Source organism: Trematomus bernacchii, unplaced genomic scaffold, assembly GCF_902827165.1.
Source record: "Trematomus bernacchii unplaced genomic scaffold, fTreBer1.1, whole genome shotgun sequence".
In the NCBI taxonomy this organism is placed as follows: Eukaryota; Metazoa; Chordata; class Actinopteri; order Perciformes; family Nototheniidae; genus Trematomus; species Trematomus bernacchii.
The window spans coordinates 2,617,257-2,641,409 of record NW_022988097.1 but is presented as its reverse complement, the minus strand read 5'-3'; the positions used below and the strand labels follow the sequence as shown (position 1 = coordinate 2,641,409).

Here is a 24,153-nt window from a genome sequence, read left to right as displayed (position 1 = left end):
GGAATGATTCTTTGGTTTCTTTCTTAGTTATGTGATCAAATATCTTAGCATATGTCATGTTGGAACTGTGAGTAGACTTTGTCAGGATATGATGTGCATGAATATCTCACTTTACTTTTGTAGGCTTGCTGTTGGCAGATTCAGTTCAGCTTCCACTTTGCCAATAGTGTTTTTTAAACGAACATGTCAACATGTTGGACCATTAAACAATTTCTTAGAAGTTTTATACATAGTGGCTCAAGCATCAGGAGGTGCTAACTGAACGGGTACATGCTGGAGTCCAAGAACGATGAAAAGAGTGAAAATAGAGGATTAAATGGAGTCGGGGTTCAATCACTGAAATACTTTTTGGGATAGATGAGAGAAACAGCTCAACTGGCTATTAATGTAACTGACATTTGGTTCTAAGTGCATTATGAGAAAAACGACTGATGGTAAATGATGAACCATGGCGATCTGTCGAACTGCTGATGAATGACAGGACCATTATACATGACCAAATAGTTCATTCAAATTGTGTTTAATTTATCAAGACATTTAACAAATGATCATGCTTCAGTGTATGTGCATTTTCATCACGCTGGATAAATATTTACATTCATTTTAGTCTACATTCATCCATCACCGTTGTCAATTCTGTTGTTCTGGCTCATACTAAGAAAAATGGCAATTCATTGTGTAAGCGTGACTAAAAACAACATTGTTGTTGGATAACAACATTGCAAACAAATGATTGAAAACATTTTTTTTGACATTACTTAAAATTAAAACCACATTAAAACGCTAGGTCACAGAGATTCTTTGCGATAGCCAGAGGCAGTCAGTTTCACAGTTTAGGGCTATACAAACATTTATAAGAAAAGCAGTGGAGGACTTTAAGTGCTCTGGCTGGAAGATAAAATCAAATAAAGTATGATGTACAAAGGAGCAAGTAAAATAATAAAAAAATCAAATAAAAAAAAGGTGGCCAGTTTAGTGTCAGCAGTGAGGTTATATCAAATCAAATCAAATCAGGTTTTATTTATATAGCACATTTAAAAGCGATTTTTGGTCGAGCCAAAGTGCTGTACATGTAATAAAAACACATTACTACAAAACACAATAAACGACAATAAATTACAACAGATATATCTTAAAAAACAAAATAAGAATAAAACACACGGAAAAGTCAGGAGTCGTGCTCCGCTCTAACTAGAAAGCCAGAGAGAAGAAGTGTGTTTTTAGTTTTGATTTAAAAACCCCTAGGGTCTGGGCCGACCTCACATGGAGGGGCAGAGTGTTCCAGAGCCTAGGGCCAGCTGCTGCGAAGGCTCGGTGCCCTCGGGTTTTTAGCCTGGTCTTGGGCACTACCAGCAGCAGCTGGTCAGCAGACCTTAAAGCTCTGGCTGGGGTGTAGCGCTGGAGCAGTTCAGTTATATAGGCCGGAGCCAGCCCATTTAGGGCTTTAAAAACAAATAAAAGGATTTTAAAATCAATTCTGAACCGAACTGGAAGCCAGTGTAGTGAGCCCAGAATAGGGGTGATGTGGTCGCGCTTTTTGTGACCAGTCAGCAAACGTGCAGCAGCGTTTTGGACTAGCTGTAAGCGTTTGATTGAGGCCTGGTCCATACCCACATACAGAGCGTTACAATAGTCCAGTCTCGAGGTTACAAAGGCGTTAATAACCCTTTCTAAGTCTTTAAAAGATAAATACGACTTGGTTTTGGCCAATAGTCTTATTTTAAAAAAGCAGGATTTTACTACGGTGCTGACCTGCTTGTCGAATTTAAAAGTGCTGGTGAAGGTCACTCCAAGGTTCATGACCGAGGGGAGGATGTTTTTTTTGATAGAGCCCAGAATATCAACCGGAGAGGCTGGAGGTTGCGGTCCAAAAAAGATGACCTCGGTCTTGCTCTCGTTGAGGTTGAGGAAGTTTTTACTCAGCCAGGATTTTATCTCTGCTAAGCAGTCCATCAGCTGCTGTAGTGAGTGTGTGACATTTGCTTTGAGAGGCAGATAGATCTGTACATCGTCGGCGTAGCAATGGAAGGGAATGTTATGTTTTGTGAGTATTGAACCTAGGGGCAGTATGTACAGTAGAAAAAGGATGGGGCCCAGAATCGAGCCTTGGGGAACCCCACAGGTTAGAGGGGCTTTGGCAGAGGAGAAGGCACCTAGCTGTACCGAGAAGCTACGGTCTGTCAGGTAGGACCTGAACCATGCAAGGGCAGAGCCTGTGATGCCAGCGGACTGTTCAAGCCGTGATAGCAGGATGCTATGGTCCACAGTGTCAAAGGCAGCTGTCAGGTCTAACAGCACCAAGACAGCTGGGCTACCTGAGTCGGCGGCTAGGAGCAGATCATTAAAAACTCTTAAAAGGGCTGTTTCAGTGCTGTGCATGGGTTTGAAGCCAGACTGGAACTTTTCATGGATTCCATGCGTGGTTAAAAAAGACTGCAGCTGGGCGTAGACTACTTGCTCCAGGGCTTTTGATAAAAAAGGTAGCTGGGAGATGGGCCTAAAATTTGCGAGAATGGAGGGGTCGAGATTTTTCTTTTTAAGGAGTGGCTTAACCACGGCATGTTTGAAGGCAGCTGGGACACATCCTGAGGTAAGAGAGGTGTTTAAAAGTAATAAAATATTTGCTCCAACTGAATCAAAAACATCCCTGAGAAGGCGAGAGGGAATGCTATCTGAGGTGCAGTTTGTCGGCCGCAGGTGCTTGACTACATCCGAGAGAGAAGAGAGGGATACAGGCTCAAAGTGGTCGAGGACAGCAGGGCACAGAAAAGGAGCAGGATCTGGGGTAGCACTAGTGTGGGCTAGCCTAAGAGCAGATACCTTTTCAATAAAAAATGTAAGAAACTTATCACAGAGAGTAGTCGATGGGACAATAGAAGAAACATCACAGGGATTAATGATCGAGTTGAGGACATTAAAAAGAACCTGAGGTTTATGGCTGTTTTTGGAGATTAACAGAGAAATGTGCTCTGTTTTGGCTGCTTTGACTGCCGTCTGGTAGTCAGAAAGGCAAGCACGAAGGATTTCTAGGGAGACATGGAGTTTATCCTTTTTCCATTTTCTCTCTGCACGCCTGCAAGCGCGTCTGAGATCACGAGTACAGTCATTGAGCCACGGCTCTGATAGAACTTTGGTGCGTCTAAGCGTAAAAGGAGCAACAGAATCCAGTATTAGTGTTCATGTCGAGTCAAACATGGAGATAAGCTCATCAGCATTAAAAGCACAGTTCACATCTAATTTACAGATCGGAGAAGCATTAAAAGCATCAGAGAACTGTGAGGCAGTCAAGGGGTTTATCGAACGCAGACGACGCGCAGGGGCACGTGATTCGACTCCTGCGGAAGGGATGGAGGTTGTAAACAGAACCGGTAAATGGTCTGAGATACGCGTTGCTGCACATATTTCATCCACAGATACAGACAGTCCAAACGATAATACTAAGTCCAAAGTGTGTCCTTTTTCGTGTGTTGGGCCAGCCACGGACTGAACGAGACCAAAGGAATCAAGGAGATTTAAAAAGTCCCTAACCAGAGGTTTGGACTCGCAACACACATGGACATTGAAGTCTCCGGAGATCAAAACACGATCATATTTCACCATGATCCCGGACAGAAAGTCAGAAAAGTCATTTATGAAATCCTTATTACACTTTGGCGGACGATACACGACTGCGCAGAGTATAGGCGAGGCCGGGTTCAGTTCAAAAAGCTGCAACTCAAAGCTGGCATAGCTAGTTACAGGGTGAAGCAATCGGCATTGGAGGTTAGCTCTAAACACTGATGCTATGCCCCCACCATGGCCAGTGGCACGGGGGGAGCTGAAGAATGTACAGTCAGGAGGAAGAAGTTCAGAGAACGGTGTATACTCGCCAGCGTGAGCCCAGGTCTCCGTCAGGAACATAAAATCCAGTTCACGAGAGGTGAAGAAGTCGTTTAGCAGGAACGTTTTGTTTGCTATCGACCTAGCATTTAGCAAAGCCATGCAAAGTTTTCGCTCCGGGCTTGCCAAAGGTGTAGTGCGTCTCAGCTGACGAAGATGTGCGTGTTGAACGCCGCGCGGGCCGGGAGCAGTCAGTCGGGCAGGAGGAGCTGCCAGCGGGCCCCTCAGAGTCCGGAGCTCCGGAAAAACGGGGCGAATCCACCGATCCCTCACTTGGCGTGCAGCGGGAGGGCCGTGACATCCGAGGCGTGGATAATTCACAGAAGAAGCCGTCAGGTATGCCTTCAGATGGACCAGTGCACCACCACGCTTTCCCCGTCATCGAAAGCGCTTTCGGCGAGGCAGGATGCAGTGTGACCCGCGTAGGTAAGTGGGGATATCCGACAGTAGAGGGGGGGGGGGACGATTTATGGTTGCCAGATGTAGGTTTGGGCAGCAATATCAACTCCAGTGAGGGTCTGAGGTGGAGGAGAGCTTGGCGATCATAAATGAGCAGAGCAGAGACATTCTGACAATCATAAAACAAAAACAGGACAGCTAAAGTTAGAGAGCTTAGCGAGCGGCGAGCCGACACAGGCGCCATCTTGAATCACGTCACTTGAATCACACGTCACGAGTACGTCGATAGAGTCAGCATGATCCATTGTTTTCTGGCGGCACCATTCTGAACTAGCAGTATTTTTCTTATAAACATGAGTTAATTCAGTTAAACAGGCCCTATTGTGCTAATATGTGTGGGTGTCTCTACTGTGACATATCTCCGTGCTTTAATGTTCAAAAAGGTCTTTATTTTTCTCATACTGCCTGTGCTGCAGCACCTCTTTTCACCCTCTGTCTGAGACCAGAGTGTAGTCTGCTCTGATTGGTTAGCTGGCCGGTTCTGTTGTGATTGGTCAACAGCTTAGAGTCCTATGGAGGCATTTCAGGCAGGGAGGGAGTGTGTGGGTGATAAACTAATTCTGGAGGGAACACAGGGATTTTAGCCTTTGCAGACCATTTACATGCACTAAAACCTATAGAACACTCTACGGGAAGGGAAACCCCTACATGAGAATTACGATGCTTAAATCATATCCTACCTGCACACTTATCTCAGTGAATGGTTTTAAAGGCTGAATTGGTCAGGGGGATGAATAACTCCTCAAGCACCATTACTCTGAATTCATGAATTCCACATCAAAGAAATGTTTAATATCATAGATTGATCGTAAATTATAGCTCTTTTTGTCAGTCTGTTGCCTTTAGCCCACGTCGGTATCATAACAATGAGCATAATGAATTGTGTTTATAACCCACAGCACAGTAGAATAATGAGAGGGAGGATGAGTGGGTGGCAGAGAAGCAAGATCGGAATCAAACAGAGAAGAAAATGGAACGGTAAAGAAGATGAAGGAATAAACAGTTAACCAAGAAAGGGATGAAATAAATGTGGGAATGATGAGAAGAAAAGTGGAAAGGAGGAACAACATAACTGTGGTTGCTGGCGTAAATCTCCCTCAGGTTACAACAAGATGATAATTAAAAATATACCGCAGGGTCACTGTGACTGTGTGAGAGAGTGTGTGTCTTTCTCTGCAGCCTTTATTGCTCTAGGTTTGTGTGTATGAGGTGGCGGTGGGGGGGGGGGGGGGTTCAGATTGCGGTGCCCATTAAAAGGTGTCCCTGCTGCAATCAGTGTACAGAGGCCTTAGGGCCCTATTTGTTACCACATCAATCTGGAGTTAATGGAAACACACAAACACACACATCCAAACACATTTCTGCCTACAGTGCTAACATTGTCAGAGAGACCCCCAAACAGCGGGACACACACATACAAGAACGCACAAATGCACTTGAAAACACACACACAGCTGGCAGAGGAAACCAGCCATCCAGGCCCGCAGCAGAACACACACTGTTTGGAACAAGCCAATCCCAGGGAGGTGCCTTCAATTCTTTAATCCCTGTCTTATTAGACTTTTCTTGTTGTCAAAGCAGCTTATTGTTTTTTGTTCACATACCTAGTCCAAACCAGTTTTCCTTTTTCTTAAATGATAGTTTAACATGACATTCTTGAGAGTGACGTACATTGCCAATCCAAACATCTTTACTCTCTATCTGAGAATCAGCCCAGTAGAGACTAATCAAAGACTGCATTTGAAAATGTCATGGTTTTGACTATCGGCCAGTTCTCATCAGTAGATAAGACAGCGCTGTAGCGAGTTCTGTGCGGGCTGTGTAAATGTTTTAGCACAGAGTAAATTGGATTGAGCACATATCTGCTCATAAGTCACTGTTAATCGCCGACTAGAGGAGATGAAAGAACAAAAACGCAGCATGATGGGTAAAGTGAAAAAAGACTGAGGCCAGCAGAGCGGCACAGAGGCACCGTCTCTTAACTGTCTTACCCAAGACATCAAATCCCCAAAAGCTCAAAGCCTGCTGCTCTGTGCATTATCCTCGCCTCTGACTTCCCTTTCGATGAAAGCAATGTACCAATGGGGCAGTAAAGTATCTCATAATCAAGAGATCCCAAGATGTCTACTGGCCAACTACACTTTTTCAATACTCATTCATTAAAAAGGACAACATTGGTTAAGAAAAAGAGCCAACACAATAAAACACTCTACTCCTGGGCTATAAGCCAGACGCACATTACGACGATGTACACACCCTTTCTAGCATTTATTTTAATGTGAATGTGGGGGTAATCTAAAAATAGCGAGAATGTCTGCGTAGTGAGGCAAATGGGTTGATGATCTGGTCAACCGAAGGTTGTAGTCTCGTTACTGATATAGTTATTTTAACCTAAACCATAACGTCTTTCCTAAACCAAACCAAGTTTTACTAGTAAGTTGTATTGCCTTGATCCAAATAATACTTGTGTAAGATTGCAAATGTTAAACATGTGTTGAAGCCAACCGGAGTACCCTTCGCGTTGAAACATGTGTTCGTCACATTCATATTGACACTCCCACGCCTGATGATCGATGTTCAATGTCATTGATTAGTTCCAATGCATGAAGTCAGGTGAATTTATGTATGCGAAAAAGATAAGGGGGTTTGTTTTGGTTGGTTTAGGTTTAGTAAATCTTATCATTAACAAGTGTCTGAGATATCCCCAACTTACTCAGTATGATCAAGTCTTTTAGACAAGTAACTCTAACCATGTACCCTATATGCTATCACATGATCAATCTATAGGATTGCTAATGTGCATGTTATGAGGGCCCAAAAAGTATTTGTGTTGGTGTTTGAAGGAGATAAGCAACGTTCACTGGAATGAATCCATGCTCTTTATATTATATAATTTTAGAAACAAATAAACATGTAAGTGTAGTCAAATCCAATGTAGTTTTTACAAGTTTTGACATTTGCTTTTATGAGGACTTGGTTTCTACCTATTGCTCCGAGCCAATAATGCTTTTTGACATCAGTCAGTTGTCATAAAAAAACAACTACGTCTTTAGCATACAAAGTGCTAGCATCAGTTCTGAAGAGACAAAAAAGAGCTGCATTTACAGGATCATCATGGACAGAAAATCACTGTAATTGGCAAGCTGGAAATGAGGTACTTCTCCCTTGCACAGGGTTATGGTGGGATTATATTTGTGTGTAAATGGGTTTTGGTGTTGTTTTGTAGGCTATGCACATATGCATCTCTATGACAGGAGTCCCATAAACCCAAATTATAATTCCACTAATGCCTGAAGGTCGCACTCCAGTGGCACTCCAGCTGTCCACCTGTGATGTGACAGAACATTGAAGCGTCCATGGTAGTGTCACAGATCGGTGCCATGAAGAAACACCAGAGAAATGAGCACTTTGCACCACAGATGGCAACAGCATTTTAAAAACGAGTACCTTGAGGATTACTCTTGAGCCAAAGAATAAAGAGATGGAGAATAGATGTTGGTCCTTACCAGGTGTGATTTCTATCGATGTGTCTTGTCTCTCCGGGGGAAAAAGGACCTTGGGAGGATGAGTGGTCTGAAGAGCTGTGAAAGCAAGAGGAAGAGATACAGAGGGAAGGATGATTATCAGGAGTGTGTGAGAGTTTTTAACTAATGAGCTTTGGTCTGGTGGACACATCATTTAATGGGCTCATCATTCCTTCTTAACAAATCATCAAACACAAAGGTAAAGGGGAAAATCCATTTTGTTTTTCAGTTCACATCATATCCATTCAACAAATACTATGTACAACTGGCTTGGTAAGGACAGAGCAAAGGTTGTCTTAATTCTTCCAAAGTAAAGGTATTTCTTCAATTAAAACCATAGCAACTAGAAGCTATGCTTTGGTGGGTTCTTTCTTTCTCCATGCTACACCCTTCCACTAAGTTTCATGAAAAATCAAGTAAATTCTTCCCGTAATCCTTCGGTCAAACTGAACCACGAACTACCCAAACCTGAAACACCTTTACCGTATTGTACCAGCACTTCTGTGAACTATACAAAAATCACCTGCAGAGTCAGTAGACAGAAAGCGCAAGACGATAAAATATAAGGGTCAGAAAGTTGGAGAGTGACATATTATAAGATTCTAAGGTCTAAGTTCAGTTTTTTTATTTTCTCCTGTGGCTGAAAGCGTTTGCTCGGTGGCTTGTGTAAGGAAACACCCAGAGAGAGTGCTGGCCTTTGCACCACCAATTGATCAGTGCCCAGCAGCATCACAAAGCCAGATCTAAAGACTCTGGCGCTTATTGACTCGCACACCTACGAGATTCCGCCTGAGCCACGGAGGCAGCTCGGTGCACAGCTGGTCTCACCTCATGATTTCTTTTTGTCTCTTTGCAGACACACAGGTTGACATACTCGCTGCCCTTCAACTGTGATGACCAGCAGACACTCTCTGCTGCCACCTGAAGGACCTTTCAATTTCACCTCACTTGATTCTGAACACCAAAGCTCTCTGTTGTGCAACACCTTTTCCCCTTCACCACCTCCATGTTTCTTATAATCCTCTGATGTGTTTTAGTATCCCCATTATTGTGTGTTATAGCACAAGCAATTTGTTCTGTGTATACAATTGAGATGGTAATATTTACTGTCAACCAATTCCTACTGATCATCTGATCATATTGATATATATATATTTTTTTATTTAACCTTTATTTAACCAGATAAAAGCATTGAGATAAAATCTCATTTACAATGCTGACCTGGCCAAGAAGGCAGCAACGTTACACATAACACAAACATATAAAATACAGAGAACATAACTAAGAAAACAAAAGACGAAAAAGCAGTCACTACATTGTGCACATTTGGACAGTAAGAAAGGTAGACTACTTATTACTGCAAGAGCAGCTGGTGGTGAGGACTTCAGACAACTTCAATTTAAAGCATTCTATAGGGACAAGTGCCAAAGTGCCCTCAGTTTTAGGCTTGATTGAAGGTCATTCCAAGACCAAGGACCATAATAAAAAAGACTCCTTTTTCCAGCCTCAGTCCGCACAGCAGGAACCTGGAACCGTATCCAGGCACTGGATCTGAGGTTGTAAGAGTCGCAAACTGGGGCAAATCTGGCACATATATACAGTGGAAGCTTACCTAAAATGACTTTATACATTAATAAAAACCAGTGCTGCATCCTACGCATAGTAAGTGAGTACCATCCAGTTAAGCTATACAGTGTGCAATGATGAGTCCTATAGGGTGCATTTGATATATAACGCAGTGCAGCATGGTAGAGTGGGTCAACTTTGGCTAAAACAGTGGGACAGGCAAATCTATAAATGGTATCACCGTAGTCCAGCTGGGACAGGAATAAGCCAGAGACCAACCTTTTACGGGATGAAATTGAAAAACAACATTTAAGTCTGAAAAGGAAGCCAAGAGTGAATTTCAATTTCTTAGTTAGAACTTCAATGTGGTGTAAAGTTCAGATTACTGTCCAACCAAAAGCCCAGATATTTGTAGGTATCAACAAACTCAACAGAAACGCCATCAAGGGTGTCAATGGAGAGGCAAGAGGAGGACGCTGACTTGGGAGCAAAAAGCATTGCTTTGGTTTTCTTACTGTTCAATAGCAGTTTGGAATCGAGAAGTGCATGCTGCAGCGTGATAAAATCTGATTTTAAATTGGAAACGGCCATGTCCAGAGAAGGAGCACATGAATATAAAATAGTGTCATCAGCATACATATGATAGGTAGAAAATTCCATCTGATTACAAATATTGTTTACATATAATAAAAAGAGCAAGGGCCCCAAAATAGAGCCCTGTGGAACTCCCTTCTCCAAGGTGACAGGGTCAGAGACAGTACTACCCAACCTGACGCATTGAGTACGGTCGGTTAGATAACTCTGAAACCAGCAAATGGCATTATGACCGAAACGAGACACCAACATAACATTAGACATAAGGTGGTGATCTACAGTGTCAAATGCTTTGGCTAGGTCAATAAACAATGAAACACAAACAGATTTCTTATCCAAAGCAGCCTTAATATCGTCTAAGACTTTCAGACTGGCAGTCACAGTACTGTGCTTTGATCTGAATCCAGATTGCATAGGGTTAAGGATGTTGTGTGAATTTAAAAAAAGTTTTAGCTGAGTAGAAACTAGGGACTCAAGAATCTTTGATAACACAGAAAGATTTGAGATAGGACGATAATTATTCAACTTCGTGGGATCACCAACTTTCAAGAGGGGCGATACCAGAGCTTGCTTCCATACAGCTGGCAGTGTGTGAGTGGACAGGGACAGATTAAAAATATCAGTTACTGGTTGTGCTATAATATGAGCTGCAATTTTTAAAAAGAACGGGTCGAGGCCGTCAGGCCCGGCAGACTTTTTAGGATCAATTGAGTGCAAACCCTGTAAGACTTCAGAGACCGAGAAATAAGCAAAATCAAAAACAGGGGAGTTCATCTCTTGACTATGGCTGTGAGTACGACCATTTAGAGAGTCATGACTTTGCTCATCAAAAATGTGACCAGCCTTTTTGAAGTGAGCATTAAAGGCATTAGACATTCATTTGTATCTGAAATAAAAGAATCAGTGACCTTCAGTTTTTGAGGGAAACTAGAAACATTCTTGTTATGAAGTGATTTCATTGTTTTCCAGAACTTAGAATGGTCATTAAAACAATCAGTGGTTAAGCTCAGATAGCAATCAGCTTTAGCTTTTTTAATAAGGGCTGAACATTTATTTCTGAGGACACGAAAAAGAAGCCAGTCATCACTAGTGTTAGACTTTCTAACTAAGGACCATTGCTTATTTCGATCATGAATGAGATCAGATAGTTCTCTAGTAAACCATGGAGTGTTCCTATTCTTAACTCTGAATTTTCTAAGGGGGGCATGTCTATTAATAATCGATAAAAAGTGATCAATAACAAATTGGACGGCAACATCGACAGATGGAATTAACGCTATGAAGTGCCATTTAACCTCCGCCAGATCGTGTAGGAAAGCCTGCTCAGAGAAGTGTTTGAAGCAGCGCCTGAGCACAATAAGGCCCTTGGCTTTAGGCAATTTAGTGCTCCTAACGCAAGCGATAGTGCAATGGTCACTGATATCATTAGGAAAAACACCAACAGACACATACTTATGAGCTGCATTTGTTAGAATGACATCTATAAGGGTATCGTTATTGGGTTTGGCAGGGTTTATTCTAGTGGGACTATCAATAAGCTGAGTTAAATTCAAAGAATCACAAACCTGCTTAAACTGTGAAGATTTATCACTTAACCAGTCCCAATTTAAATCACCCAATAAAATGATTTCAGAAGAAAACGTAGACAACAATTCAGTAAGGCTAGTAGTTGCATCCATGATGGCCGATGGAGGCCTATAACAGCCAATAACAGTGAGAGGAGCATTTGCTATAGTTATTTGGACTGCTAGCAACTCAAATTGCCTTGGAATTGAAATTGAGTGAAGGACAGAGCACTGTAGTTTCTCAGCAGTGTATATTGCAACACCACCAGCTCTGCCCTTACGATCCGCTCTGAATACATTATATATGCTAAGGTTTTAACAAGGAACATGACATTGAAGGAAAAGGGGAGATGACTAGTATTCTGAGAATATATAGTTCAGTCGGTACATCCCCTTAACCCAGTGGTTCTCAAACTTTTTCTGTCAGGCCCCCCCCTTTGGAGAAAAAAAAAAGTTGGGCCCCCCCAACACAAATAGTTATGTAATGGGCCAAGTTAACATTTATTAAAATACATCAATATGAACGTGAGCATTCCTTTCAAAAAAATAAAAAAATCACTTTGCTAGAACAGTGATAATAAAACAATGCTCCATAAGTCTGTGTGCTATTTTTATAGGTGGTGTGTGGACCTCACATAGGCGGTTCCGGGGGCATGCTCCCCCGGGAAGATTTTTTTTTAAATATTGAAGTTAAAAGCATCAATCTGGTGCACTTTGAGAGCAAAATGAAGAGATCTATGGATACATCTCTCAACACCCATATGAAACAGAACTGTAAACAGATTTACTTTTTCTTTATGGATATTTTACAAATCACCCTTTTAAACTTTATTCTTTTTTTACTGTCATATAGTATTTCAAACCTGTTTTTCATTTATTCTCTTATTTTTTTATAACTATAATGATCATATAAACGTGTGCCTCGGAAATAATTGTTTACATTAATCGTGACCAAAACGTTTGAGACCCACTGAGATAACTTAGACTAAAGTTAACTATCTAAACACTGAGAGAGTCCTTTAGCTCACTGAGCCTCTCAGTCTGACAGGAGAGGACTCTCCTCCACCTTGTTGTTGAAAAAGCTCCTTATATTCGTTAGCGTAGCTCGCTAGCACCAGAAGCTAACAACAACGATCTCCCCCCCCTGTTATGCCCCCCACTTTGAGAAACACTGCCTTAACCGATGATTTGACAAAAAGCAAATTTAATGGGATGAATAAAACATTGGCTTGGACTTAAAACAGGACAGAAATTAACTATCTCCATTTTAGCCATGCAATCATTGGGCTCTGGGAACAGACAATGTCTGTTTGTCAATTGCTTGGTTCAGGTTCAGATATTTTAACATCTATATGAGGGATGGCCAAGACATTTTCAACAAACATATATGGTGCCCATATTGTATTGATTCTCTGACTTTTCCTTAAGCTGTAACAGGAGGTTGAGGATGATGGTTCTCAGTGTTTGACAACTATTGGAGGATTTAACATTAAATTATTACTTTTTCATCTCACTGATAGGGTCAACTTTTTCAATTATCAGATACTTAGAGGTTGGACCAAATACCTTCAAAACTAATTCTCGTGTGCTTTGTATTAAGTGCTAATCAGCAAATATTAGCATGCTAGCACCCACAACTAAGATTATGAACATACATTTTATACCTTCTCAATAAAGGCATATCTTCTTGTAATTGTTGCATATTAGCAGACTGATGTAAACATACAGACATTGAACACAAAGTACTGCTGTGTACGCAGCTGCAATATGTCACTTAAGAGTTATCAACTATTTCGGTCTTGTCTTGAGATTAATTTAATTGTTATTTTAATCTCAGATGTTTTTCGAGGGTAGTCAAGTGCCTTAGCAACAAGACAGCATACAACCCTTAATATGAAGGTGGAGGATTCCATTTTGGGATTTAATAGAGGAAATAAGGCCTCTAAAAGAAGTAAAAATGAAATACATAAAATTAAAATATAAATTACATTTTTGGGCGATTTTCTTTAATTTCAATACTGATATTGGTGAGTCAGTTTTTGCCCTACTGTTCTCCGTTTAAGTATTTCTCCCTTGTACAAGCCCTTTATTTGCCGGATACTGTCATCTATACATCATACTTGTCTATATCAGAGGCTAGTAAGTAGAGTGTTTGGCAGTGATTCTGAACCTAAAACTGCTTAATAGCTCTGACTTTCAGTGGAACTTAATTGTCCCATTCTTCTCTTTTCCCCGCCCTGTACTCTAGATCTTTTCCCAAATAACCCTGTCAATACCTCTGCCATTCCAGGCCTCTCTCTGTATCTCCGATAAGACTGATGGTTTCATTTGCATTCTGAAGGGATCACTGCACCCTTTTTAGATTAATGAGACAACCCTTCACCTAGACCTACTCCTCTCCTGTTCTGTCCTCTATTCACACCCTATAACTTTTCTTTCCTCTTTGACTTGTCAGTTTCCCTGTAGTGATATGTAAACCAACTTTCTTCACAGTATCGGCTCAATTGGGATGATACACGTTAATTGATTACACCTTTTGAACCTTCCGAGGTTTGATGACTCTTTTGCATAATATGGCGTCAGTTTCTACGTGAAACTCATTTACTGGAATCTTTTTGGAACTGCCTTGCATTTTAAACACAGCACTACTGGGTCCTACATTACCAACCATCTGTCACAAAGCCAGATGCACCAACACCATGTGCCATTCATGCACACAAGCCAACTGTCTTTACAAGAGAAGAGAAATTGTGGGTCTGTGTGTTAACCTGAATACAAATCTGAATATCAAAAGGTGTGTTCTGATAATGATAGGGCTGCTGTTTACTTTAGCACAAAGCTTTCCAAAGACACACAAACACACAGCATGCATTAAGATCTTTGAACTCAACATAAAGTTTGACTAGGAAATTACAGAATGCTGATGATGTGAAAACGTAAAGCATTATTTTCGACATTCATGTGTAGCCACTGCCAAAAAAAACATCCTCAGACTTATAAAATCTACATCCTAACTTTCGTAGAATGATCAGAAAAAAGTAATACCAACACCACATAACAAGACTCACACTGCTGCTGCTTCGATGCTTTTTGAGTTTCAAATGAGATATGACCTTTTTCAGTTGGGTAGTGTGGTGCATCGAGGACATTGAGGTCGGACTGAGCCATAATCACAGATCTTGGACACAGTAGTCAGAGTTTTAAGTGCTTATCTCCTAGTCATTGAAGGGGATACACATCTGGCATTTTATTGAACTTAAAGGTGTGTTTGTGCACCTTCCTCATCAGATATGAACTTATATTTTTGCCAAAAAGTTTCTTATTGGTTATTTAAGAACACATTGACGCAAACGGAATCGTCTGATCTGATCATTTAGAATAAAACAAGCACTTTCTTCTTATCGCAGTGTTTATGTCCTCAAATGGATTTGTCTGTCTGACAGAATGTAACAATTTGTACATGTCCATATCGAAATATCTTGAAAGTAAGACTACCAAACATGAAGACATGTGTTAACATTTAACACCATGGTTATAATGATATTTGTTCTCTTAATGATGTTGATTGCTCCTGCTGTTTGGCCTTTAGTGCTTCGTACTGCAAATGGGATGAACTCAGAATGTTAAGGGTCATTTTATTCTGACCTTTGCTGCATCTGTCCATTAAAACTACCAAGCACTTTCTGTCTCATCTGACCTTTGACACATTAGACTTTTTATTCTGTTGCAGGGGAAGTGGGTTCTTTGAGAAAGGGTTTGAGAGATATCTTGTAAAAGTATAAACTCATAGCGACTGTTATGAAAGCTCTTTATATAGGCAATAGATATAAGTGGTGTGACTATATTAATATTGTCAGAACTGTTCAGCCTGCTGGTGAATAAACAACAGTACTCGGATATCGTTCAGGTTTACAAAAAGCCCTCTATGGTTTAAAGTTGACAATTTTATTTTATCAAAGCTATATTGACAGGGCTAATTTTGTTGAATGATTTTGCGTCCTATTAAAACTTTTGCAAAGCTGCAATTTTATTGTCAGGCTTCGTGTCCTGTTTTTTGAATTTTGCATGTCTTAGAAGATTGTTCCATAGCATTACTAATGGTAAGGTCTATGTCAGTGGCGTAACAAGGTTGTGATTGGCCCCAGTGCAAATATTGTTTTGGGCCCCCCATCGCCCCAAACATAAGCGCACGCTGATGCGCTCACACACACACGGACATACACAACCACTCAGAAGCGCCACATGTATAGGCTATCAACAACAGCCTGCCCTGGCCTCAGACCACCACAGCCTGACAACGGCACAGCGAACTAAGAAGAGGATTAAACCCGTTTCCTTGATGTTTGTCTCTGGGGAATGGGCCGGTAGGCCTACATAGACCGGTAGCTATAATATAGCTTTTGATCTTGGCATCGGGGGTCTCAATAGCGCCATAGAGTCCCCTATCGGTTGGGGCCCTTGGGGGAACTGTTGGACCACCGCCGGGCACAGCCAAATCCAGCCTCTCCTCCTGGCTGGCTGGAGAAGAAGGTTGCACAGCCACGGCCACGGATACAGCTTCACTTGTGGAGCTAGATGGCAATGATGGTGGTGAGCTATCGTTAGCCTCCGGCTCCGGCTGCCGCTGCACGTCAACATTGCTAACGTTAGCGCTCGATTTCGAGGACGATGTATGACAAAAGAAACGGTCTAATTTTGTCAGTTTAGCTGTTACATCTCCTTGTTCTCTCTTGTCCTTTCTCTTTTGAGCGCGACTCTTGTGCTTTGGTTTGCTGTACATATATAAATGCAAGCTATTACATTTTTTATAATGCTGCCGAACTTGCTGCTGCTAGCTACAGTACAGTACAGGTTGATTAAACGGTTTCTCTCGTCACACGCAAGGTATCACATGACATGAAAGGGAGCAAGGTCATTGGACAGACAAATTACAAATTAATTTAGGTTGCTTGGTTACTTTGAAGACTGCGTGAACCGGTCAATGCCATTGGGGCCCCAAAAAATATATATTAAAAATAGGGCTGTCAAGTTAACGCGTTAATAACGCGTTAACGCAAAAAAAAATTAACGCCACTAATTATTTTAACGCGATTAACGCATGTGTATTTTTTGTCCTCGGCCGCCCCGTTGATTCAGAGCGCATCGAGTTTAAAATACCATCTACAAGCTGATGCTGACAGCCCCGCTCCTGCCGCCCGCTTGTGGCAGACCACACTTCCACGCTCCCCGGCAGGCCCGGACTGGCCATCGGGAGGACCGGGAGGGTGTGTGTATGTGTGGGGCGAGCGAGGCACACCTTACGTGTTGTTGTTGTTGTTGTTAGCATCTGGTGCTAGCTAGCTGCGCTAACGGATATAAGGAGCTGTTTCAATGAAAACAGAGGAGCGACATTTCGCCGACAACTGCGCCGAGCACTTGACTTTATGCAGGTAGCCAGACAGTGGGACATTGTACGAAAAGTCAGCACACTCAGCACGGATAGTGCGCGCAACATGATTGCAGCTTCCAGGCAGCTCTCGTTCGAGCATATATGCCTTGAGCTGCACATAGCTCCAACGATCCATCACAGTGGGCCGTTCTCATTTCATCAAATTCCCCTCCTCGACTCCTATCCTCGAGACTTAGTCCCGCCCACAGGAGATGCGAGCGGAGGAGCCGAGGAGGGGAAGCAGCAGGCGGTTAGAGAAATGAGAACTCCTCTCCTCTGAGCCGTCATTTTAAAGAGACGTCCATTAATGATGACAGGAGGGACAGCAGCACTCTGTCTGATGGACAGATGTGTTCATGACGACTTATATATTTACTTTTAATTCATTGTCAGTGCGGTATAATGAGACAATAACAGGCTACAGATGCGGACACACACACACACACACACACACACACACACACACACACACACACACACACACACACACACACACACACACACACACACACACACACACACACACACACACACACACACACACACACACATTTTATTATGTGAAGCACTAAATGGTTTTAGAAAAATATCGACTCTTTGTTTGTAGATATCTACTAAACTAAAGCAAATAAAGAGAGTAGGCCTGTTATACTGAGTGATATATATTATACACACTGCTCTGCTTTCTGCACGGACCTCACAGCTGTTCTCACTGTAAACATCGCGTCGCGATGAAAGCAGTTAATAAAATAATATCCAGGGGATGCATGCAGAGCTGTCATTGGCTGAGATAAGTCCGGCCGTGCGTCACGACTCTTTGAAACATCACTGTTCCCGGAAATGCATCCACGAAGGAGCCGTGGAGGACCCATAAGTGTATCCTCGGTTATAGCTCCTCCAGAGAGCCTCCTCGACGCTCGATCCTCGGTCCTCGATGTGCATTTAGAGAAATGAGATGTCCTTCAACATGGCGCGCTAAAATTCATTTCCGGGTCACTACCGGAGGACCGAGGAGTCGAGGAGGGGGATTTGATGAAATGAGAACGGCCCAGTGTCTCCACATTCACACACACGCACACGCACACGCACACGCACACACACACACACACACACACACACACACACACACACACACACACACACACACACACACACACACACACACACACACACACACTTTGTATTGTATTATTGTATGTAGGGATGCTCCGATCGCCAATTTTGGGGCCGATCGCCGATCGCCAGAATCAGTATCTGCCGATACCGATCGCCGATCCGATCGAGTGGGCGGGGCCTAAATGGAAGATTTAAACATCACTTTAAATCTTCCATTTAAAGTGATGTTTTAAACTCAGTTAATGGGGCTCATTCACTGGAGCTTCCACAAACAATCAACTTAATTATTACATTCAAATTATGTATATTATTCAAGTTTACATTCACTTTGGATAATAACACGGGAGAAATGAGCAAGCGCTCTCTTTTCCTCTCTCTCCCTCTCTCTCTCCCCCTCTCTCCCCCTCTCTCTCCCCCGCTCTCCCTCTCCTGACAGCCCGTCAGTATCGTCTCATGCAGCTCGCTGATCCAGTAATGTGTGAGGCCGACAGTGAAGAATAAACATATTTATAACTAGTTTAGCTTGTTCCAGAGGTAGATAAAATAGCTAAGTGTGTTAGGTCTAACTCTTGTGTGTTTCGCTCCGCTCACCGCTCCGTCACAGCGGGTGGAGCTGCAGGATTTCTGCTTCACCCACACGTTGCATACCGCTATTTTACTGTCTTTTTCGGACACCTTAAAATAATGCCAGACCGGTGAAGCCATTTTGGCGAGCTTGTTTTGCCGCGCACAGAGAAAAGTGTCATGTATTTTACGTGATGCGATCGGCCCTCGCGATCGGCATGTTTAGAGAGCACCGATCGATCGGTAGAGAGTGAGTATCGGCAGATCTCGATCGGTGACCGATCGATCGGAGCATCCCTAATTGTATGAGAGAGGTTCCAGGTTGAATTGAGGCGAATATTTGTAATGTTCAGAAGTTGTTGTGTTTAATATTCATGAGAATATTTGTCATTGTTCAAATGATAATAAACAAACATATAAAGCATATTTGTCCACTCATATGTTGATAAGAGTATTACAAACTTGAAAAATATCCCTCTAAGGTACATTTAGAACAGATAAAAAATGTGCGATTAATTTGCGATTAATCGCGATTAACTATGGACAATCATGCGATTAATCGCGATTAAATATTTTTAATCGACTGACAGCCCTAATTAAAAAAGAATATTAAAACAAATATTTTTTTCTTTTTTTTTTTTGCATGGGCCCCTTGCCGGCTCGGAGCCCCGGTGCATTGCACCGGCTGCACCGTCGATAGTTACACCACTGGTCTATGTATGGTCTATTTTGACTGGTAGCTTATAAAATTAGATGACTTTTAGTAAAAAATGCCTTGTGTGTTACAGATGAAGCGTCTTATTTTGGACAGTTTAAAGTGCGAGGGTCGTGATCGGTTCGTGCACGTTCCGTGATGGCCGGCCGGCCCCCAGTCAGACTTGATACCGCCCCCATGATAAATACATTTAATTATTGTGAAGCCAGCTGCAATGGATCATTGATCCACCAGGGGGTGCAGTGGGGTTCCACACTGGAGTCATGTGAAATCAACTTCTTTGTTGTTAATAATGTTGTTTAGTCGGAAAAAAACGAACGAGCCGGCTCTCCCGATTTTTAATCCTAATTTAATCATCATCATTGATGTTTATGTTCGCCGAATTGACATGAAATCACTGACAAATATGAATATTCTGTATTCAACTTCATTGAAACGATCAGGATGGGTGTTATTTTTCCCCACAATGACCAAGTCGCTGCAAATGATCCCATGTATTACATGTACATGGCCACATTCTCAACAAAGTTACGTAACGAAACATTCTGTATTCCTTGCTTACTTTTTATTTAATGCTTTATAACAGCTGGAATAGTTCGTTTAGAACAGGCACCTCACTCGCAATCTGCTCCTCCGCAACGCCTACCACCTACCTCCGGCTGAAATTATGAATGTATAGTAATCATAGATAACACGGCAGGGTCCGTTAGTTTGTTTTCATCTGATTTCAAATATTTCAAATGTCTGAAGTTAATAAATACATTCTCAGTGTTCAAGTCAATAATAGTCATATAAGAAAAGTACTGATCTAATAACAGAGATTTTATAAGGACTTTTCAATGTTCGACATCGCTCATGTGAAATACAGTAAACTGGATGTTGTGGTGCCGAGAGGCGGGGTATCAAAAGTACAAGCTAAACTTTTATTTAGCATCTGAACACACTTGTAAACAACGTGATGCCCGGGAAGCGAAGACCCGGCGGAAACAGCTGGTCTGGTTCACTAAAATGTCCGTGTACAGTATATCTGGTACTAATGTATAGCGGATCTTTGTTAACATCCATATGTCACGGATAGGATCATAGTCTGTGCTAAATAAGACATGTAATAATTTACAAAACATCACCATGTTGTTGATGTCACGTTGTAATAACAATAACTCATCTCTCTCGGTTTTTTTTGTTTTCTTTGTGTGCTTTGCCAAAAGCCACTGTGTCAAGTGTCCTAGTTGGGTTGCCGTAACGAACAGCAGCCGGCTCTCGATTTTTAATCCTAATTTAATCGTTTATGTTCGCCGAATTGACATGAAATCACTGACAAATATGAATATACTGTATTCAACTTCATTAAAATGTTATTAACGTGCCTAAACTCAGTAATTCTCAGTAATTCACTAAAAATTACTTAAATTGATGGGGAAAAATAACACCCAGGGATCAAGATCCCTCCGCGACGCGACGCGGAGGGATCTTGATCCCTGGGTGTTATTTTTCCCCATAATGACCAAGTCGCTGCAAATTATCCCGCTTATTACATGGCCACAAAGTAACGACATGACTCCCAATATTAATTAAAATGCTTTTATGGATTTAGAAAATATTTTTATTGATTTAAAAAATAGTTGTATGTATTGATTTAAATTTACATGCATCCGCTAAGAAAAATAGTCCGTTGTTACCGTTTTTTAAACAGTCAGAATGAAACGGCAGCTCTCAGCTGTGTGTTCACACTCCTAATGGCCCATCACAGCTCTCTCCCCCCCTAATCTTTCTTTTCCAACAGTTAAGTTAACTGTAGGTTACTCTGAGTGACAAGCTTACAGTTAGTGAAGTAACACTTTTTTTTTGTGAGTCACGACCTCGTTGTTTCATTCTAACATAACGCTCCAAATATGACTGTTTCCACTCGGACTTCAATACAGCAACACCATTGTTTGTTTCCATGGTAGCGTGTCTCTTTAGTAGCGTGCACTCCTTTCCTGTAAATTACAGGTCCAGCCAGGCAAAACAGTAATATGAAATATGAACGTTAGTTTTTAACTGAAATGATCAAATAAAGTTAAAATGTCACAGTGTTTACAAACATTGACCATACCGTTCACCAGCCCCCACCCCACTATGTTGAGTATAGCCTACTCTTTGTTTAAAACGAATTGGCCATCGGAATGTGTGTGTCCCAACCCCCCCCCTGTGATATCTCTTCTCCAGCAGTCTGTAGTTTGTCCATAAACTTTAGAATGAAATGTAATACCGGTTAGTTTTTTGTGTTCATACTGACAGAAGAAGAAATAAATTAAGTATGAATGAGAATAAGGCACAATGTCCATAATGCATCTTGTGACATGCGCACTGAAGAGACTTGCAATTATTTGAAATGATTTGCCCTAAACTTCTGCTCTCAGACATAGTTAATTATTAAGTTATTACTTTATCCGATAATAATCCAATGCAGAGTCAATAATGTTATATAAAACATTATTTATATATAGTCTTAAAGTTACAACCGGCCCTTTGAGTGCAACCTTAATGCTGATGTGGCCCGCGATGAAATTGAGTTTGACACCCCCTGCTCTAGGTAAGGGAAATGTGAACATGGAGGTGTAAAGATGCGGTTGCAGGTCAACACAAGACAACACATTAACTATTTAAATGGTCATAAGACATACACTGAGCACTTCCTTGGCATCAAGGTAATCACTAGAGAGATTCTCACTTGAGGAATCTTAACCTGAGCCACAATAAATTGTCTATAAATAGATTCCCAACATCTCAGTTGTATTAAAAATGAATAAGGCCATCTTCACGAAAAGTTCAAAAGGGGGAGGGGGGAGAGAGTTAGACGCTCGTGAATCTTACTGAGAACGTTATGTTTCCTCTGACTGCTTATGCCAAAAGCAACGACAAATTATCTGTTTTAAATACCTTTTTAGACCGTAAACTTTAGAATGAAATGTAATACCGGTTAGTTTTTTGTGTTCATACTGACAGAAGAAGAAATAAATTAAGTATGAATGAGAATAAGACTTATGTCATGTATTGACATTTGATCAGTAGCCTATAAATGTATTACTAACTTTATCCACTGTGGTACCGAAGCTTGGATCACCGCCAAAGACATGGCCGAGGGCAGCTGGCAGCTTTCAATATTTTTCATGTGCGATTCTAACGCTTTCAGAAAGTGAAACATACAGCATCATTTGAGAAAAATAAATCAAAATAAGCGTTATAAATGAACCCTGACTACTTGTGTTTAGGACTCACTGTATTTTGCTACTCTCTAGGTCTGTGGGCCAAATCCAGATATGGGGGGGGGGGAAGGTGCGACGGGGGGAGGGGGGAGAGAGCCTATGGGCTTAGCCCCGGACAGGTACAACAGGTATTCACTCAGAGGGGGGTAGTTACCATTTACATGTCAAAAAGCAACAAACAGTGGGCGGGTGGGGGATGGTGAACGTTTACATTTATTTACGTTTACATTTATCTACAGAATACTATCTACTATCTACATTTATCTACAGAATACTATTTAGTTTATTAAGAAATACATATTTGTAGCTTTTTTTTTATCTGCAGTAGGAAATGCAGAGAGTAGCGACAGGGCTGGTCCAACCTGATCTGTAAAGTGATCTAACTAAGTGCTATTGAATGGGGGGCTTATATGCATTTGAAAAGCAATATAAATCACACAGTTCGTATACAATAGGCATTAAAAGCACCATCGATAACCATTGCCCTTCTCCTATTCAAACCAAAAGAGAAAATGCAGATATTACACTCTGAAAAGAAAGGGTAGACATATCTGTACTCTTAGTGCCAAGTAGCTAAGCTATTCATTCGCAGAAATGTAAAGTGGTCTATCTAAGTTCTATTCATATTCTTGACGGGAAGAGTTAGTATACAATAGAGTTAGAGTTAGTATACTTTAAAAGCCTTCTCCAAATCAAACCAAGATATCTTGGGTATTCACTCAGAGGGGGGTCGGTGAACCGGGCAGAGTTTTTCGCCGGTCAACGTGTGTGAAAGTTTAAAGTTCAATCTTCCTTATTGAGCTTTATAACAAATGAATAACGACTATATATTATAATAAAACTATATATTGAGCTTTAAAACAAATGATATATATTATAATAAAATAAACACCGGCTGTTGTTATGCCTGCTGTAACGTTTACTTTCTCCGTTCTCCGCTTAAGTAATTATTACTTCCTGGTTAGCTTTCCGCTCGAAATTTAAATCTGAAAATGGCAAAATAACGGAGAAAAAAACGTTCACAGAGAAGACGACAACAATTGTCACTTGCACAAAGCAAGGTTATACAAAAAACAAATGACCCCGAACATGAAATACCTTCACGGAGTGCGTCGATGCGCAAGCTATCATCCAGATAACAGGAGGGTTTAGCTAGCGTCACCCTGCAATCTTTAAAGGTCGTTTTCTCAAAATGAGTTTTTTCTCCTACTCTGAGTTCGAAATGTCCACTTCAGTAGCAGACTGATTCTATAATTTAGGGTGCATTTCACATCAACAAAACAGTACAAAGAAAGTGTTCTTTCTCAATAGAACAATCAGTGGTTCAAGTTAGTATATTCCTCAGTGTAACATATCCACTAGTTGCAAAGCTTAAACATTTTTATTTCTTTTTTTATTTTAAGGGAAAGGATGTTTTCACTACTCAGTTTGTCAACTATGTTACGGACAAACTTGATATCATTACAATCATTTGATTAAGTCCTGCACTTCAAGT

At 41.4% G+C, this 24,153-nt stretch overlaps 1 protein-coding gene across 1 annotated transcript in view; it reads right to left on the bottom strand.

Moving 5' to 3' along the window:
* The window catches only part of il1rapl2 (interleukin 1 receptor accessory protein-like 2), a 424,793-nt gene that overhangs the window by 84,707 nt on the left and 315,933 nt on the right, over window positions 1-24,153 (bottom strand). Inside the window, exon 6 of the mRNA XM_034121393.1 lies at window positions 7,845-7,919. Within this exon, the coding sequence (XP_033977284.1) occupies window positions 7,845-7,919 (75 nt within the window). The remainder of the gene's footprint in view (window positions 1-7,844; window positions 7,920-24,153) is intronic.